General features: G+C 41.1%; 1 protein-coding gene across 1 annotated transcript in view; it reads left to right on the forward strand.

The window, feature by feature from the left end:
• LOC126188551 (uncharacterized) overlaps positions 1-20,152 on the forward strand; it is a gene marked incomplete at its 5' end in the record, with an annotated part of 39,825 nt that overhangs the window by 12,395 nt on the left and 7,278 nt on the right. Inside the window, 2 exons of the mRNA XM_049930151.1 lie at positions 9,291-9,559; positions 18,204-18,444. Coding sequence (XP_049786108.1) covers positions 9,291-9,559; positions 18,204-18,444 — 510 coding nt within the window. The remainder of the gene's footprint in view (positions 1-9,290; positions 9,560-18,203; positions 18,445-20,152) is intronic.

Here is a 20,152-nt window from a genome sequence, read left to right on the forward strand (position 1 = left end):
CTTTGGTCACTTACCTAATAGCATCAAAAGTCTGACCGATAGCCATATAGCATTTAAAAGGAAATTAAAAGAATTTCTTAATGGCAACTCCTTCTACTAGATGAATTTTTGATATAGTAAGTGGGTAATTTCCCAACCCCCACTAAAAAAAAATAAAAAAAAAATTAAAAGTACTGAGTGTCATGTAATATTTTGTCTAATGTAATATCTTGTATAGACACTTTTTATTAACCTGACACATTTCACATCATTACGAAGTGTCGTATTCATGATCTATGGAACAAGTACTAATCTAATCTGACATGTCCGATATGCTTGCCATCATTGGTGATGACATGGCACACATTAATAGCAAAATTCTGCATGACCCGCAGAAGTGTCGCAACAATGATGCTGTCGAAAATGTCCTGAATGGCTGTTTTCAGTTCTGCAATTGTTTTGGGGTTCTTGCTGCTCACTTCATCTGTAATACAGCCCTACAAAATGGGGTCACATGTGTTCAGACCTGGAGAATATGGTGGCCAATCGAAGCCGTGCCAGCGGCCGCTGGGTAACCCAGAGCCAGTATACTGTCCCCAAAGTGCTCCTCCAGGACATCAAACACTCTCCTACTTTGACGGGGTCACACTCCACCTTGTGTGAACCATGTCTTATTGAAATCAGGGTCACTTTGGATAATGTGGATGAAATCATCTGGCAAAAGCTTCACATACCATTTGGTAGTCACTGTGACACTGAAGAATATCGCCCCGATTTTTCTATGACTGGACATTGCACACGACACAGTCACCCATTGAGGTTCAAGAGATTTCTCAATCATGAAATGCGGATTCTGTGTCCCCCAAATGCACCAATTTTGCTTACTCATGAACCCATCAAAATGAAAGTGGGCTTCATCACCAAACCAAACCATGATGCGCATGCTAATCCCCATCATGCCCCACAGTCAACTGTGCAGTTCTAATGTTCTAACGCAAATCGTTCAGAAGTTAGGACAATTTTATTTTATATATAGTTCAATAATTGTCACCCTATAGGTGTAGACATTGGAAGGATATGCTACTCAGAGATGAAGAGACTGTCACAGCAGAGTAAACTGTGTCAAACTGGAATGAACCACGTGGAAGGCTTGTAACCCAAGTCAAATATAGTGTGTTAAAAATAAAGTATTCCATATCTTGATGGTATGAGTGGAAATCCTGTATGAACTGGAATTGTTTTGTGTAAAGTTCATTATACCGACTAAAACAAAAATTACATCCACTTCATATTTCTACATAGGATCTTGACTTTGCTGCACAATTTTTTTTCTGTCGAATTGCCAACTTTTTGATGCCATCTTGAAGAAATAAGAGGGACATGCATGCAGCCACTTGCACACAAACTCATCTCCTGCTGATTTTTGAACAAACTGATGTCCTTTAAATTCTTCTTTCAGTATTCTCAGAGCAATAAATCTGGGCTATAAGAAGGATGTTCCAGGGTAGTCCAATGAACATCCTCCAGTTTCTCCCTCATTAAAGCAGCAGAGTGCCGCCTCGCATTGTTGTGCAGAAGAATCATCATCAATGACTGTGGCTTGTGCACTTCCACAGCTTATTCCTACAGCTGAAGGTTTACATGCCGATCTTTGGCAATAAGGTCCTGTATGGCACTAACATTATTCGGTGTGATGCTAGTCCATGATCATCTTTGGTGGTGTATGTTTTCCACAGCTACCCGTCCTGCCACAAACGTTTTATGCCATTCATAAACTTGGGGCTTTAAAAGGATTCTTATCTCAAACCATCATGGAGCCTACTCATTACCTCAAATTTGGTGCCAACTTTTGTGCAAAACTTGATGATTATACACTGAGCAACAGACTTTACATCTTACTCGCACATGGTGGCCGGACTGCAGTAGTCGCTTCACGCTAACTGCTGCATCACAGTGCTATTCCAGACATCCCCACTAACATCTTGTCAAGGTCTCTCCAGTTTCCATCCACTAACACAGCTGCCAGATTTAAATTCTAGTTCATATTTCACAGCCCTTCGTAGGATGGAACAAAGCAAGGAAAAAAGACTAGTAAACATGAGCTTTAAAAGATATGTCTTAAAAGCTATTAACACGTGTTCATTTGTTCTACTATCAAACACATCTGTTCTACTGAAAGCTCTTTGGGTTAGAAACGACCTACAGAATGCTGTAAATAAATGAGTATACAAAGCAGAACACAACATTCTGTTGAGCTTATAATGTAATCTGCTTGCTATTACATACAGCCTGCACTTGTGAGTCATCACTAAAGGAAGTGCTCAATAAGGTGTCCTTCCATAGTAAGGCATGCTTTTGTCCAACATCTTAGGGAATCGTGCACTCTCTAAAAACTTCATGTTGGTCGCGGATGTGCTGGCAGGCATTGATAACGTGTTCCTGCAGTGTTTGTACATCATTAATGGGTCTTGCATACACCAAAGAGTTCAAGTATCACCACAAACAAAAATTCAAGGGATTAAGATTGGAGGGATGAGTGTGTTGAACCTTCCTGACCAATCTATTTCCCTTTAAATGTGTGTGTGTGTGTGTGTGTGTGTGTGTGTGTGTGTGTGTGTGTGTGTGAGGCATTCTCGGGCATTTTGGAGGAAATTGGCTGGTGCTCCATCATTCCTGCTGTTGTTGGAGTGGGACCTCCTCTTGTGGGATAGGCAAGTTGTTTGTTACGAATGGGCAATACCTTGTACCAGTGAACCTCTTTGGTAGTATGCAAGGTCCTGTTAATCTTTCACCAATAATTTCTGCTGAAGTATTAAATGACAATCAGTGCTGATCTCTCACTTTTTAAGCTGCTTAAGGATTTGCATCAGTATGCACATATTACTTACAAAAATTGAGAGTACCGCCTGGCATGAAATTAGCCTCATCCATAAACAATCTCTGAGTGAAAAGTGGACCTAACCACGTCTTTGCAATAGCCACTCTCTGAACTGCTTTCTGGCGGGCTGATCTTGTGGCTGAAGGGCTTTGACATGGTGTAAATGGTATGTGTAGAGCCACTGTTCATGTAGGATCAACCAGATTAGACGAGGACTGACCCCAATAGGTGCTGAAATTCTATGAACACTAGTTTCAGGGTCTTCTTCCACTTGTTGTAAAACTGTTCCTCCACAATACTGGTACAAATGGTGTGAGCTCAGCCACGATGTGCCCTATAGTCTGCTAGTCACTGGGAAAGACACCTGAATAATTATGCAGATAGTATCCTGCATTGTGGATATTTTTCAGCATACAGGACACAGGCTCGACAGTCGCTTGAATTTGCCAGGTCATCACAGAAAATCATGTCTGCCATTTCCCATGAGGAATAAGAAGTTTCCATTATGCAAAGATAAAACTACAATGTAAAAACATTTCACAAACTTAACACACCCTGGTTCCATTAGACAATGCCTCACACAGAACTTCAAATATGGTTTACAGTAACAAAACACAGATGTTTACTGTGTGCTATATCCATAGAGAATAACAAAGTGTGTCCTTTTTTTACTGCATTATGTAGATTATTCTTAATAGCAAAGACCTTGCAGTCAAATGCCATCTTTGAAAACAGTAGAATATTGCATTTAAGTTCAATATTTGGGAAATGTGGGCTACAAAATCGTCCAAAAATTTCTAGAAAAGTAGCATTTTCATAAATAAAAAATTACAATACCTAGTTACAGGGCCATACTTAGGTTCTATAGACCTGTAAGCTGAATATGTAGTGTGTGCTTTATGTTTGTATGAGACGAGTAAAGTCTCCGAAATTGTGTCATTTCATTTGTATAAGTACCTACACCTGGGCATAAGGCTGGATTCCCCATTTATGTCTGATGCTGAGGTGCTATTCCCTGACATGGAGAGCCTTGGAAATTCTGCTCATGTGTTAGGGGGAATTTAAAGTAGACTGGGGTGGCAGTGAGAATTGGATTGAGGAGGGAGGCGTGCCAGGGTAATCCATGCAGTTGTGTGAACTGCTGTGCCAAGATGGTTTAGTGGCTATCGCACCAGCCGAGTAAGCTCAGAACCTAGGTTCGATTCCTGACCTTGGTAGAAATTTTCACTTGTCACTTCAGTCTACACACATAAAAAAATATTTTGCTATACAGTCATATTTTTTCAAATGCTTTCAATTTGGAGCATTCGTTAATCAGAGCCGTGGGTCACAGTACAGCCCTTTGTCGATTGAGGATAAGTGCTAAAGCTTAACCTGAAAACTGAAAATTGTACCATCAAGATGAGTGCTTCAAATACAGAAATCTTAGATCATCAGTGCTTTATCAAAAGTAATTTCTCCCTCACGGCTAAAATGAAATTTTCTTAGCGTTAAAATTACTTCAGTTCAGTTATGGCTGTCATGAAGCTAAATTATTTTTGAAAAGATTATCTCTTTGTCACTATTCATTGCAGTGTAAAATTTATTAGATATGTAACCAATAATTTCATTTTTTTCCCAAACACGAGCAAAGAAACTTATGACCCGTCCCCACAGCATTACTTCATTTAACACCTCTTCCCCTACCTTCCAAACATCTCAGAAGTTCTGCTGCATACCTTATGGGACTATCACTCAAGGAAGAAAGGATACTGAAGTGAAGTGGCTTAGTCACAGCCTAGGAGATTGTTTCAAAAATAAATTTTTGCTCTGCAGCAAAGTGTGCACCAATCTGAAACAGCCTGGTAGGGGAAACCGTGTGCTGGACAGCATCTCATACCAGGTACCTTTGCTCATTCACAGATAAAAAGTTAGACATTGTCATTAGAAATAACTTTTATTTGTAATTTTTGTCTGATATGGGAAATCTAAAAGTAAATACCTGTGTTTAAAAACTAGCTTCACTATTTTCAGATAGTGATATTCGACCCATTTAAAACTTTTTATACTCTGTCAGGACAACACAGTGAACTCAGTTTTTGATAAAAACAGATGTAATCTGTTCTCTGAAGAGACCAAAAGTGAGACTGCAATGAGGTATGCTGAGGTTTATAATTTTGTAAAATGTATGCTCTCACATGAAATAAACCTGCAACATCATACCACTTCCTCTACAACAATAATGCCAGACACTGAGTGAGGTGGAGCAGTGAACTCTTGTATGAGAGGAGTGAATTTGAAACTCTGGTCAGTTCTGCCTGATTTAGGTTTATCGTGGATTCTTTAAATTACTTCAGGTTGGTGTTGAGATTATTTTTTGACTAGACCACAAGTGCTTCTTACCCTCCAGCATCGAACCCACCTCACTCTCATATCTTAACTACTGTTTCACCTTACTCAGCAATATCCCATTGCGACTAACCAGTTGAACCTTAAGCTCAATTCCAGAACAACCCACATATTAATTACACAGCACACCTTCTATCACTCCCAGATGTCTATCTCGCTACATTCAGCCATAAGTCTTACTTACACAGTAAAGTGCCTGGATTAATCGTCAACCCCTAAATATTCATTGAACTGCACCCACTAATCATCCTACATGAACGTGAAATATGGCTACTGAAATGCTATTAAAATAACTGAACATGTGGATGACACCTTCCCATTATCTGATACTTGCAAAAGACCCTTGTGTGTCTCATATTCACCTGCGCACTCACCACCTAAATATGTTTCCCCTATCAAATTCTACAATTTTGTCAAAATTCTTGATAACCATGCACTTCTCTCTCTGTTTACTGTTTACCATTCCTGACACACGTCCTATAGTTTAAATTTTCTCTTGCAATTTGCTTAAAATACATGAAATGGCAAATGCTCATACAATTATATGATACTAGTGAACCCAGCAATGCTTCACAATTGCTAAAAATGTGTGATGATGATGATGATGATGATGATGATGATGATGATGATGATGATGATGATGCCCCATACTCCTTGACAGAGCATAGGGGAATGATGTGGGAAACCATCACCGCCGTACTAGGCAAGGTCCTAGTGGAAGTGGTTTGCCATTGCCTTCCTTCGACCATAATGGGGATGAATGATGATGATGATGAAGAAGATATACACCCTAATCTCCATCTCCCCCTTTCTCTGTCCATCACATCCTCCACCCTCTCTGTTAACCTCCCCCCTCTCTTTTCAGTGTCTCTCCCTCCATCCCTCCCTCACCCTCTCCCTCCTTCCCCCTCTCTCCCTCCTTCCCCCTCTCTCCCTCCTCCCTCTCCCTACCCCCTCTCTCTCCCTACCCCCTCTCTCTGCCCACTTCCTTCCCTCCCCCTCTCTGTCCACCTCCTGTTCCTTCCCTCTCTGACCTTGAGCCTTGTTTGTTGTTATCGCAAACAAAACCTTGATTGGGAACTGAAGTCACTTCAAATGAATGAGTAACTTGGCTTTGATCATTGGTATCTGGCTGTAAGAGCAGGTGCTCCATCTACTGGATTTGTGAGGATAGTAATCGCAATGTTTTGTGAATTGATTTTCCCATGGTATCTGTAACAGCCGCAAATGGGACAAGGGCATTCTCAGAGAGGTACAATGGAGGGCACCATCCCCTCTTCTCCCCCCTCCCAAATCCCTGTTATAGAAAAAATGTTCCCATGCCAGACAGACAGACATATCAATTCAGTATTAAACTGAAGAAAACCAGAATATGTAGTGGGTATTTTCACATGGCATGTACCCAGAGCCATTTGTCATGAAATCTGAATGAAATCTTTTTCATCATTCACAGTGGAACTAATATGAGTTGCTCCTTCACCCCCACTCCTTTTCCCCCACAACTCTGATCCTAAGTACAGTATCGAACTAACACACTGTTAGTTACATACCAGTTAGCTCCCAGTTCTTTAAAGAATCGAACTCCCATGTATATAAACAGCTTAAAAGTTCTGAATACTTTACAAATGAGTTAAAGCATTCCATATCTGACCTTAAAGATAGAATCGAGAAACAGCTTAGAAAAGATTTTAAATTATGTGTAATGTTTGTTGGCAGTCGCTAAGTGCTCACATGATCAAACACTGAATGAGAGTAGTCTGGTTGATTTGTGCTTCATTTTAAGCAAAAGATAGTTTTCCACACATCTCAATGTTTATAGTGTTATATCTCCTGAACTGTCTGTCATATATTGATATAATTTTGCAGATCCATTCAGTGTTGTATGTTGATACTCTCTGCAAAATCTATTGTTAATAGAGCTGGTAGAAAAGAAGCATTAAATTAAATTAAATTGTTATGCCTGATGTTGAACTTTTACTGCTTAAACTGCAAAAAAATGTTGGTAAGCGATAAACAATCTTCCTTTCATTTTGTGGGATGTGTCAGCGGGAAAAAATTTTGTATGTGTTTATTGTGTCTATGTATCCTAAGGAAACATGGAGTTGACTGGAGGGATAGATGGCTAATTAGAAATTCATATTTGAACCAGAGAGGAAGAGTAAGAACAGGAGGTGGGATGAGTGAAGAAATTGAACTGGGAAGAGGTGTAAGACAAGGTTGTTCAATATCTATCTGCAGGAAATTATTAATGAAAGTTTTGATGGAAGGAGAAGAGTTTGTATAGCTGGTCAGAGGGTGGAGTGTATAATATTTGCAGACGACATGGTTGTGATAGCAGAGAGTGCAAGAGAGATGGAACAAATGTTAGATGATCTAAACACAAAATTAGAAGAATATGGAATGAAGATTAACAAGAAGAAAATGAAAAGCATGGTAATTGGAGGAAATGGGACAAAAAAGGCCTTATGAAAATAGGTGGAGAGGAAATAGAGCACGTGAATAACTTTAATTACTTGGGAAGTGTAATAATGGATGATATGTATTGCTCAACAGAAATTAGGAAAAGAATTGCAATGGCAAAAGAAGGATTCAAACAGGAAACAGAAATTACCTTGTGGACCACTGAACAAAGATCTGAGGAAAAGACATGCCAAATGTTACATCTGGAATGTTGCACTGTATGGTGCGGAGACCTGGACATTGAGGAAGGAAGATGAAAGAAGATTGGAGGCACTAGAGATGTGGATATGGAGAAGAATGGAAAAAGTGAAATGGGAAGACCAAGTAAGGAATGAAGAAGTATTAAGAAGAGTTAGAGAAGAAAGGAAAATGCCGAAAGTCATCAGAAAGAGAAAACAGAACTGGATTAGACATTGTTTGAGGAGGGAGTGTTTATTGAAGGAAGGAATAGAAGGAATGTTGGAGGGAAAAAGGGGAAGAGGAAAAAGAAGATATCAAATGCTGGACAATATCAAAGAAGACAAATATTGAGAAATGAAAAGATTGGCTATGGACAGACAAAAGTGTAAGAGGCTTAACCCATGACAAGATCTGCCGTAAGGCGGAACATCATATTACTACTATTATGTGTAAAGAGTTTTTGGAAGTTGCTAAATGCTCTCATTCTCAAACACAACACAGTTATAGTGTGGGTATTCGTGCAATGTGAGTTCTACTGCCTTAAGATATATGTACACAGTTTCTATCTGTAAACTTGCCTTACTGTGTTTAACCCTTGAGATAAGACTTTAGATTCTTAATGAGTAGCTTGTGACAGCATTTAAAATTTTTAAATTCAGTCAATAATTATGCAAAACATTGAAAAATTAAAATTTTGTTGCATGTGGAGGCCATTAGATCAGCAACTTGAAACTGAGACTGAGTGCCATGAATCACATTAGCCATTTAGTAATATACAAGATGCCCTTACCGAAGGGCATTATACAACCCACAACACCTTCAGAAATTGTGTATGAGATTTTCATATTCTATTGCTTGCTACACTGGACAAATAGTAATACAGAAAAAAAATAAACAGAATCTTTTTGTAGAAAATGTAATGTGATTAAATTTTGTACTGGGATACATTTTCAGTCTAGGCCACAGTTTTAGAGTTATTCAATAGAAACACATTTGAAGACCCCTTTTGTATGTTTTTCTTGAATAGACTTTGACTATGGCCTCTAACAAAAACGTATCCCAGTATAAAATTTAACCACATTAAATTTCCTACAAAAGGGTCCTGTTCATTTTTTTCTGTAGAACTAACAGTTTGCACATAGTGAGGGAGAGAATGTGAAAATCTTGTGTGTGGTTTTTGAAGGTATTGTGGGTTGTGTAAAACTCATAAGTAAGGGCAGCTGAATCGCCCTGTAGGTCTGGCATATTTGAAATGAACCGTAATGGGTATCCAGGAAATTTGAGTCACATAGTGCTTCATCGGTATAGTATTATTCCCATTTTCTCTTCATGTGTTTTTATGACACCATTTTGACTATTTTTTGAGTTGGTGGTTATTTACACATGGATTTGTTCTGGACTGCAGGACGCAGTCGAGGCCTCCTGGGCTGGCTGCGCAGAAAGCGCAAGTCAGTGGGTAAAGGTGCAGGCAAGCAGCCCCCGCTGCTGCTGCTGAGGGAGGAGGAGTCGCCGCTTTGTGCCTCGCTGCGCCAGCTGCTACTGGACAACACGGCGGTGACAGCCGCTGGTGCTGTCATGGCACTGCGCCATGCACCCCGCCTGCGCTCACTGGGTGCACTGCCACTGCCACTGACGCATGCAGGGCTGCCAGCCATGCCGCAGCTACCACTGGCGGTGAGGGACACACTCACATGAAATAACTAAATCAGATAAAAAAAATTAGTCACCTCCAATAGACATTACTCTGACAACATGTAACACTCTCTGTATCTTTGATACATGCCATTTGGCAAGGAAATGAGTCAGGTATACTAAGCACCCGTGACAAATATCAGGCACCCCCCAAGATACATCAGTCTGCCTTGTAGCTGAATGGTCAGTGACTTGACTGCCACACTGAAGACCCGGGTTCGGTTCCTGGTAGTGCCAGGGATTTTTCCTTGCTGAAAGGAATTGGAAGGGTTGCACTAACCGTCATCATACCAAATGAGGAAGTACTTGACGGAGCAGTTGTGGCTAACTGGACAACATCTGAGAAAGTGCCATGCTGACCCTGTGACCTTTTGTACTGCTTCTCGGTGGCGCCATTGGCTAAGGATGACACAGCACTCAGTTGGGTCCAATTGGTTCATTAGTGAGCAGAACAGCAGTGCTGCACGCATTATGCTAATACCTGCCTCTGGCCTTGATAATGGTGTCAGTCCAGCATGGAAGAGAGTCCACAAGTTTCCAGCTGAAGCCACTCATTGATAACAAGATCACTTACCAGACTTCTGGTACACTGTTATCTAAGTTTCCTGCACTGTTCCAATTAGTGCCAGAAATCTTACATGGGGTTAGGTTTGGGTGATTCAGAGGGCCAATTGAGGTGTGACAGGATGCCTGAGGCTTCATCAAACCAGGAATGTATATGTTCTGTCTAGTGAACACAATTGTTGTCATCTTAGAATATGGGAATATCCATGTTGGAATGTGATTGCCATTCCCATTATTTTGAAGAGTGTAGATGCACTTTGTGGTGTGAGTGGTGGTGGTGGTGGTGGTGGTGGTGGTGGTGGTGGTGGTGGTGGTGGTGGTGGTGGTGACAGGCTGGATGACTCAGTGGAAACACTGCTGACAGTAAAGAATGCTTTGTTCAACTTCAGTTCGAGATTTGTCACAGCTCAGAAAGGCAGAACATGCCTCACTCTGTTGACCCTGGCTCACACTGAACATATGGGCGGCAGCTTCAATCCTGGTGAGAAGATGCTGCGTAGGTGCGCTGCTGTCCTGGTGACCAGCTGTGGTTAGCCAGTGGCCTCTGTAGGCCACAGCCATGACATCACCAGCACATTACTCCTGTGCTGTGTGGCTTAAACCTCATGCTTAAGGGATTTATGTCTGCCAAACATTTTGGCCGTTCGTTGTTAGCTGTGACAGAGCTTGCACACGATTGAATTCCTAGATACTGAAGATGTTCCTTTTCTAAAAACAAAATTAAAAAATGGGAAAAGAAAAAGCCAGAGCACCAAATATGAAATTTTTTTCTTCACTCATTGAATTCTAAGGTTAACTACAGCACCAGAATTTTTTTCTCACTGGAGATATAGAGGCACCATCTAGTCCTAACATTTCATGTTTTATTTTTAATTATAAAATTCCAGCCATTGAGCCTTAGCTTCATGATTGTTTAAATGTTGAATCAGCCCAGTTGGTCAAATTTGTAATGTTCCTGTCAAAAGTAATGGAAAATTGTATTTAACTTACTTCTGCCTGTTGGTGTTTTCCCAAGCTGTGCCCTTTGTTAAAATATATAGTCTGTAGTTTAAATGATCATAACATTTGGTCATGTTTTGATATTAAAGATTTCCAGTTTATGAACTTGTCTATAAAAAGTTATAATTTGATAAAAGACACCATCTTTAAACTGTTGTTTGTATCCAAACTGTTGCTCCCTTTTTAATTGCTGTTTGAAAAGAATGTTGCTGATATTAGAAATTGTTTCTCTTGTTCTGACATTTCATATCAATTTTCTTTTAATTCTAAAATTCAGTCTGTTATGCCTTAGCCTTAGTTATTTAAATGTTGAATCAGCTCAATGGTGCACTGAAATCTAGACACTGCCTCTATATCTCCAGTGAGAAAAGCATTCCAACACTGTAGCTAACCTTAGAAATCAATGAGTGAAGACCGAGCGAGGTGGCGCAGTGGTTAGCACACTGGACTCGCATTCGGTAGGACGACGGTTCAATCCCGTCTCCGGCCATCCTGATTTAGGTTTTCCGTGATTTCCCTAAATCGCTTCAGGCAAATGCCGGGATGGTTCCATTGAAAGGGCACGGCCGATTTCCTTCCCCATCCTTCCCTCACCCGAGCTTGCGCTCCGTCTCTAATGACCTCGTTGTCGACGGGACGTTAAACACTAATCTCCTCCTCCTCCTCCTCAATGAGTGAAGAAACAAATTTCATATTTGGCACTGTGGCCCTTTCTTTTCCCCTGCTTTTTTGTAAAAAAAAGGAAAATGTTTAGTGTCAAGGAATTCTAACTGTGCTAGATTGGTCAAAGATAGCAATGAATCACCAAAATGTTTGGCAGAGAGAAATCCCCTGAGCACAAGGTTTAAACCACGAAATGCAGATAGTACACTTTTTCTCTTACTAGATTGACTGGTAACATCAAAAACAATAAACAGAACCCATCAGATGGATGACCTAGCAATGTAAGGAATATCTAAAAACAATCTGTATGCATCTGGGCACTGTGCCTATGAAATACAGTCAACTGTGACCAAATCAAATACAATGTCCATAAGGCATGTGCTGTTACAGCCCCAAACATTAAAAAGAAAAAAAAGGGACCAGGAACTGCCACATTAAATAAACTACAAACCAAAAGAATGAGCAGTTTATAACAGTGGTATATTCCCACAGTAATTAAAAAAACTTGGTCAAGTTTAAAAACGTATTACACTGTTAAAACAAGGAGTACCAAACTGGCATAGAATAACTGGCTACTTAGGCCCCTTAGAATGAAGAGAACAGCAGTTATATAAAAGAGCTACTAGATTACAATTACAAAAAAGTTTTGGGTGGTGACTTCCACTGATGACTTAGGCCTCTAGAATGAGGAAAACTGCAGTTACATAAAACAGTTAACAGATTACAATTACATAACTTGGCAAGCGGCAGCCTCCTCGGTTAAGATTGTGCAGGCTGGCATGGCATGTAGAAGTACAGCTGTGAAGGCACTCCAGCCCAAGTGTCCCTTAAGGCAGCATACTACACTGTCTGTCACACTGAAACAGACTAAAGGTGCGTGTAAGACCGGGACATCACTACACACTCAATACTGCTGCAGTTACAGTGCTCAGCACAGTGAATATCATGAAAGATGCTAGGAAGATAAAAGAATAAATCCAGAAGTACTGCTGAACATGGACTAAAAGATCTAAACAGACAGAAATTTCCAACTTTGCGTGGCTCCTCTCTGATTTACAAAGGCACCAGGAACAAGACAGGCAGGGCAGTGAGACACTTACATGCCTGGAACTTGTAAAGGTTCGACCTACTCTTTCAGAAACTAAGTGGGATTTTTGGAGTGGGAATTCACACTAGGCAAACAAGCAACAAGGGTGGTTAATTCTGTGGCCATGAATCAGCTTCCAAGCACAACTAGATCACCACATGGCAAATTAATCAGTTCTGGAAGACTTGAGTGTCCACTATACTATGAAAGCTGTTGTACACACACAAACTTCTCAATGCCAAGAATCAGTATGCCTCACCACAAATTTGAGCCATGTGTCCCCCTTGCCACTGAGAGAGGAGGACGTCACTACCCAAGCATCACCAGTCCCAGCTCACTACTCCTCATGACAGTGCCTCACTTCCCTGATCATGACATCACCACCACCATGCCCACTAGATAAACAGCACACTCTGTACTGTGGCTCTAAACTCATGCAGGCAATGTGGGCAAAGGGAGCTGACACAGCTCAGAAAGAAATTGCCTCTGCCTCAAATTTTGACATATTCATCTTGCTCTGAGGCACATGATTTTCACTAAAACATTGCGCCTAGTCACATCATCCATAACAAGAGACTTGCCCTGGTACGGTGACATCGACTCGCCTGTTACGGTTGTTACCACTGCCTGGTGCAATTTTCTGCTGAACGCAGCTAACCTCATCTCACAATCTTAGCACATGTTACTGTAACTCACATATTACCAAACTGCAGACAGTAGCCTGTGGTTGCTAATGCAATACTTTTTTTTTCTAAACTGGCTTTTGGGACATGACCATAGATCCATCTCAACAGTGGAAGATATGGCAATGTATTTTGACAATTCAGAACATTCATTAGGGCAAAGTTGTACACTGGTATGAAGTTACATTGGCTGAGACTTTTCATGTGATGCCATACAGGTGACTTTCATGTCAGTTATGATGGTACAAAGATGGACAACACAAAACCCAGTCCCTGAGTGGAGAAAATCTCCAACTCGACCAGAATTGGACCCGTGCCCTTTCAGTTAGCTATCTGGCATGGTGACCCCACAGATATCAAGGCAGATAATGCAACACCTCACAGCAGCTTTCTCACCACCTGTTATTACTTTTGTTGAAAGATCATGTAGTGACACTCAGTACAAGTTATGGGTTTGTTGCACAGTGGCAGGCACTAGGTGGCAGTGACTACACAAAGGGTGGACTATGCAAAATATTGAAGGTCCTTGCATAAAGGATATAATGCTATGAGAAATCCACCCAGAGAAAATGGCAAACACAGTCCAAGTTCAAAGCATCGGAAATAAACAGAAACATAGCTGGTGCATGTCTGGTAATTACGCAGGGATGAATACAACACTGAGTTGTACAAGCAGCTTTGTACCATTCCAGAGACCATGGAAACATGCCACGTGACATGATATGGCAAGAAGGAGTCATCTACAGCCCACTGTTGTAGTGGTCCAAGTATGTGGAGCAGCAAATACATAGTCTCACTCTCTGAGTTGCTATCTACAGCAGTCCACAGCATCATGAAGATGTAGAAGAAAGGACAACATTTTGTTACTGAGATTGCCAAAATAAATATCCAGATTCATGTATACAGTAACCTGAATGATTGAGCCCTAGTTCATCCTGAACTACGCCCTCCACATAGTGCTGTTAAATGCCGCATTGTGCCATCGGCACACTCAGCACTTTTCATATTTGAAAAGGGCAAACTAGTGCCTGTGCTGACCATATTACTCTCCTCCTGTCCAGTTCATATGTTTGAAATGTGCAGCTTTATATTCTGCTGTTAGCAATGGCCTTTTGTGAGGCACCTGACTACATATGTCCATTGCATGCAATTCCTCTGTAATCTGTTACTGTTTGCTGATAATGCTATGGTGTATGGGAAGTTGTGTTGTTGAGTGACTGTAGGAGAATACAAGATTACTTAGACAAAATTTATAGTTGGTGTGATGAGTGGCAGGTAGCTCTAAACATAGAAAAATGTTAATGCAGAGGAGTAGGAAAAACAAATCCATAATTTTTGAAAACTGCATTAGTAATATGCTGCTTAAAACAGTCACATCATTTAAATATCTGGATGTAATGCTGCAAAGCAATATGAAATGCAACAACCATGTAAGTATTGAAGTAGGGAAGGTGAGTGGTCAACTTTAGTTTATTGAGAGAATTTTAAGAAAGTTGGTTTGTCCGTAGGACACTAGTGTGACCTGTTCTTGAGTACTGATTGAGTGTTTGGGATCTACACCATGCCAGATTAAAGGAAGACATCGAAGCAATTCAGAGGTGGGCTGCTAGATTTGTTACCATCAAGTTTGAATAACATGCAGATATTAGAGAGATGCTTTGGGAACTCAAATGGGAATCTCTGGAATGTTCTTTTTGAGGAAAACTATTGAGAAAATTTAGAGAACTGACATTTTAAGCTGACTGAAAAACAATTCAGCTGTTGCCAATGTATATTTAATGTGAGGATCACAAAGATAAGAGAAATTAGGCCTCATATGGAGTCATATAGCCAGTCATTATCCCCTGATTATTTTTGTGAGTGGAACAGAAAAGGAAATGACTAGGAGTGTACCCTCCGCCATGCACCATATGGTGGCTTGCAGAGTATGTGTGTAGAAGTTGATGTAGAATGTTTGCTTGGATACTGGTGAGGACTGACCTGCCTTCACTGAGAGCTGTAATTGCTGTCGGAGCTGAAACCAAATGTGATTGAAACGATGTGACAGTCATATCTGGTCATTGTCAGTTAAACCATGTTACATGGTTGTGAGAGATATACAATTGCTTGAAGATACGTCAGATAGTCCATGTTGATACACCAATGAATCAAGCAACAACTATTATAGCATGTCCAACCATGATAACTTCTTTCTTCCATTCTGTCACGTATCCCTGCCAGTCCATTTTTCTGTGCTACTTCTATTGATTCTATATAACCAACTGGCACATACACACCAGTTTACAGCCAGCAGTTACATCAATGGTAGAGGATCACAATTCATCAGTTCTACACCACCTACAATGCTCTAAAGCGACCAATTTGCTATTTCAAAGTGGTGACTAATATTTTGTACCATGAACTTACATTGTCATGTGAGAGGGAGAGATGCACTAGAGTTTGATTACAAGGTCTTGAAAAACCATAATGATTTCCCTTGGTGCAGACAGACAGTGCTAGCTGGCTGTAAATTTTTTTTTGTATTTTTATTCATCAATACATATTTTGGAGTGAAAGCTTTGTGTTCAGGGTGTACAAGTTTCAATCAAGTGTTTTAATCATGGCCTGGCAAAACTGCTGCACCTGAATTTTACCAGAATTGGATTCTGGATTTGTCTATGATGAAATTCCTCTGTGTTGTTTTATCTTCATTTTATACAACATGGTGGTGTGTATATAATGGACCAACAGTTAAGCAAATTCTTGGAAAATTCAGATGTGACTACTTTACCTGGTCATGACGGAAAGCCTCAATTGAAACTTATAAATCCTGAAGATGAAGTTTTCATTCCAATATCTGTGTAGGTAAAGGAAAACTGAAATGTTGACAAATGATTAAGTATCATTCATAAAATACACTCCTGGAAATTGAAATAAGAACACCGTGAATTCATCGTCCCAGGAAGGGGAAACTTTATTGACACATTCCTGGGGTCAGATACATCACATGATCACACTGACAGAACCACAGCCACATAGACACAGGCAACAGAGCATGCACAATGTCGGCACTAGTACAGTGTATATCCACCTTTCGCAGCAATGCAGGCTGCTATTCTCCCATGGAGACGATCGTAGAGATGCTGGATGTAGTCCTGTGGAACGGCTTGCCATGCCATTTCCACCTGGCGCCTCAGTTGGACCAGCGTTCGTGCTGGACGTGCAGACCGCGTGAGACGACGCTTCATCCAGTCCCAAACATGCTCAATGGGGGACAGATCCGGAGATCTTGCTGGCCAGGGTAGTTGACTTACACCTTCTAGAGCACGTTGGGTGGCACTGGATACATGCGGACGTGCATTGTCCTGTTGGAACAGCAAGTTCCCTTGCCGGTCTAGGAATGGTAGAACGACGGGTTCGATGACGGTTTGGATGTACCGTGCACTATTCAGTGTCCCCTCGACGATCACCAGTGGTGTACGGCCAGTGTAGGAGATCGCTCCCCACACGATGATGCCGGGTGTTGGCCCTGTGTGCCTCGGTCGTATGCAGTCCTGATTGTGGCGCTCACCTGCACGGCGCCAAACACGCATACGACCATCATTGGCACCAAGGCAGAAGCGACTCTCATCGCTGAAGACGACACGTCTCCATTCGTCCCTCCATTCACGCCTGTTGCGACACCACTGGAGGCGGGCTGCACGATGTTGGGGCGTGAGCGGAAGACGGCCTAACGGTGTGCGGGACCGTAGCCCAGCTTCATGGAGACGGTTGCGAATGGTCCTCGCTGATATCCCAGGAGCAACAGCGTCCCTAATTTGCTGGGAAGTGGCGGTGTGGTCCCCTACGGCACTGCGTAGGATCCTACGGTCTTGGCGTGCATCCGTGCGTCGCTGCGGTCCGGTCCCAGGTCGACGGGCACATGCATCTTCTGCCGACCACTGGCGACAACATCGATGTACTGTGGAGACCTCACGCCCCACGTGTCGAGCAATTCGGCGGTACGTCCACCCGGCCTCCCGCATGCCCACTATACGCCCTCGCTCAAAGTCCGTCAACTGCACATACGGTTCACGTCCACGCTGTCGCGGCATGCTACCAGTGTTAAAGACTGTGATGGAGCTCCGTATGCCATGGCAAACTGGCTGACACTGACGGCGGCGGTGCACAAATGCTGCGCAGCTAGCGCCATTCGACGGCCAACACCGCGGTTCCTGGTGTGTCCGCTGTGCCGTGCGTGTGATCATTGCTTGTACAGCCCTCTCGCAGTGTCCGGAGCAAGTATGGTGGGTCTGACACACCGGTGTCAATGTGTTCTTTTTTCCATTTCCAGGAGTGTATTTAACTTATATATTTATTGTTTTTGCAGAAGTACTACAAAATCCTGTACTAATAATAAAAACTGAAACAGTCTCCAGTTTACAAGGCACTATGGAGACTGTGAACCATTATTGTTTGGTACTACAACAAGCTGTAAATGTAACATTTGGCATACCATGGTTAAGTACTTTACTCTTGTGATTAATGTTGCTTTATTTATTTATTTATTGCCACAAAGATCTTAAGTAGCTGCATGTTACTTAAATTATTTGCCTTTATAGATTTTTGATCAAAAGTAGTCATGCTTGAATGAAATGTTTCTGTTCTTTAGCTGACAGAAGCAACATTGGTGAGGCCTTCAATCTCACAGATTGCTGCAGTCACCGATGCTTGCCCACATATACAGAGGTTGCGGTTGGTGCAGCCTCGCATCATGAACACAGCGTCTGCAGATCTCACTCACGTTCTGTCAAAGCTGCCACTCCATGAGCTGCAGTTACGTTTTTGCCACAGCAATGCTGCCATGTCTGATTTTTATACCTACAGGGATCCAACAATTGATGGTAGACGCTGTAAGTAAAACTATTATCTGTCTTTTCCCCCTTTTCCTGTTTCAAAAAAGAAAATTAATAGCAAATGTAATCTATAATAAACATTATGTAAAACAGTTCTTAGAAAATGGAAAATAAAATAGAACAGACTCAAAGACAAACAGTATGAGACTTATTACAGAGAATTCTGTAACCATATGATGCAAGAAGTCATGGCCTTTTTTCCTTTTTTTGTGATTATTTCTGTCCTTTCCATCAGGAGTAAAGTTGGCTACTGCTGTTACTGTATTGTCTCCTCAAATACTCACTATCCCTGTTACTATTGACTATAGCATGTTGACATAGAATGGTGCAATCTGTCCCTGACACAACGTTCATTCTCCTCTGGACCACAACAGCTGTGAATTGAGGGAATGAAGACTTTTTCAAAAGCTACCACTTTCACTACATTCATATCTGTAAAACCCAGATACTTTGTATCTGGCAAAGTCAACATGCCTGAGATGGCCATTTGATTAGCTTACCCAAGATTAATAATATACTATTCATTTCCAGTCATGAAGTATCATTGTGTTGTAACACACACTTCTGTTGTGACCCATAAACCGCTGCAGTGCTTCCATGCCATAACTCTAGATGCATGGAGACTCATTAATGCGCTGATGGAAGCAGGTTGGCCAGAGTGAAACCAAGTTAAATGTTTTCACTAATGTGAGGGACATAGATGAAACATCCATTATCTCATGCCATCTCATGCTGGTGCTGTGATGTACTCTGAATGTTTTCCATAAAAAGACAATGTGCTGTATATACTGTAGTAAAAGAATGTTTCTCTGTGTAATGTTCATGAGCCGTATATGTTACATTACAGATATAGTAGGCTGAGACCACGTATTTTTATGACGTTTGTTTTATTAACCTTGTGACTTGTGGAAATGTGAATGCTAAATGTTGTACTTGGTTTCGACTTATTAGTGCCTAATCCCTCTATGTGCACTGAGTGGGCCACTACTTGGTACTGAACTATCCTGTAGCTGGTACCACCCTGATCTGAGTACTTATGTGTTACTGGAGATATGATTCTCTCTGTTGCTCAGAGTCTTTTTCAAACAAACAAAGATAAAATAAATGTTGTACTGCAAAAGCTATTTGAATACTTACAAATTTTCTGTAGATGCATTATTGTGCTGGTAAATACATATGGTTTTTAAGTTTACTTTTTCTTCTTTCTTTTTGTTTCTACATTTTTTTTCCTTCAGCAGTTATCCACACAAGTCTAGTAGCCTATGTCACAAGTGACTTATGCCTCCCATGTTCCTCAGTAAGTCAGTTTGACTTGAACTACAAAAAAGCAAGCCCAAGTTCACATTCAGAGGATGCTGTGTAAATGTCTCTTGCCAGCTTTTTTTGTGGCATATCAATAGGCATTAAAACACATGTTTTATGCACTGGAAATGACTTTCTATACCTGATCCCTCTTCCAAACAGTGATTTTTCCTATCATTTCTGTCCAATGACTTATGTCTTTCCTGTTAATCTATATTAGCACAATAATTTTTAGCAAAAATGAAATAAAACACCTCAGATCTGAACAATTTATGTACCGGAACACTGTTTGGAAATAATCATACACACTTCAAGCACATAATTAATTTATATTCTTGTTTATAACTATTGGTAAATTGAGAAAGTTTGTATGTATTTATATCTTCCCAAATACATATTGTAC

Source organism: Schistocerca cancellata, chromosome 5 (assembly GCF_023864275.1).
Source record: "Schistocerca cancellata isolate TAMUIC-IGC-003103 chromosome 5, iqSchCanc2.1, whole genome shotgun sequence".
NCBI lineage: Eukaryota > Metazoa > Arthropoda > Insecta > Orthoptera > Acrididae > Schistocerca > Schistocerca cancellata.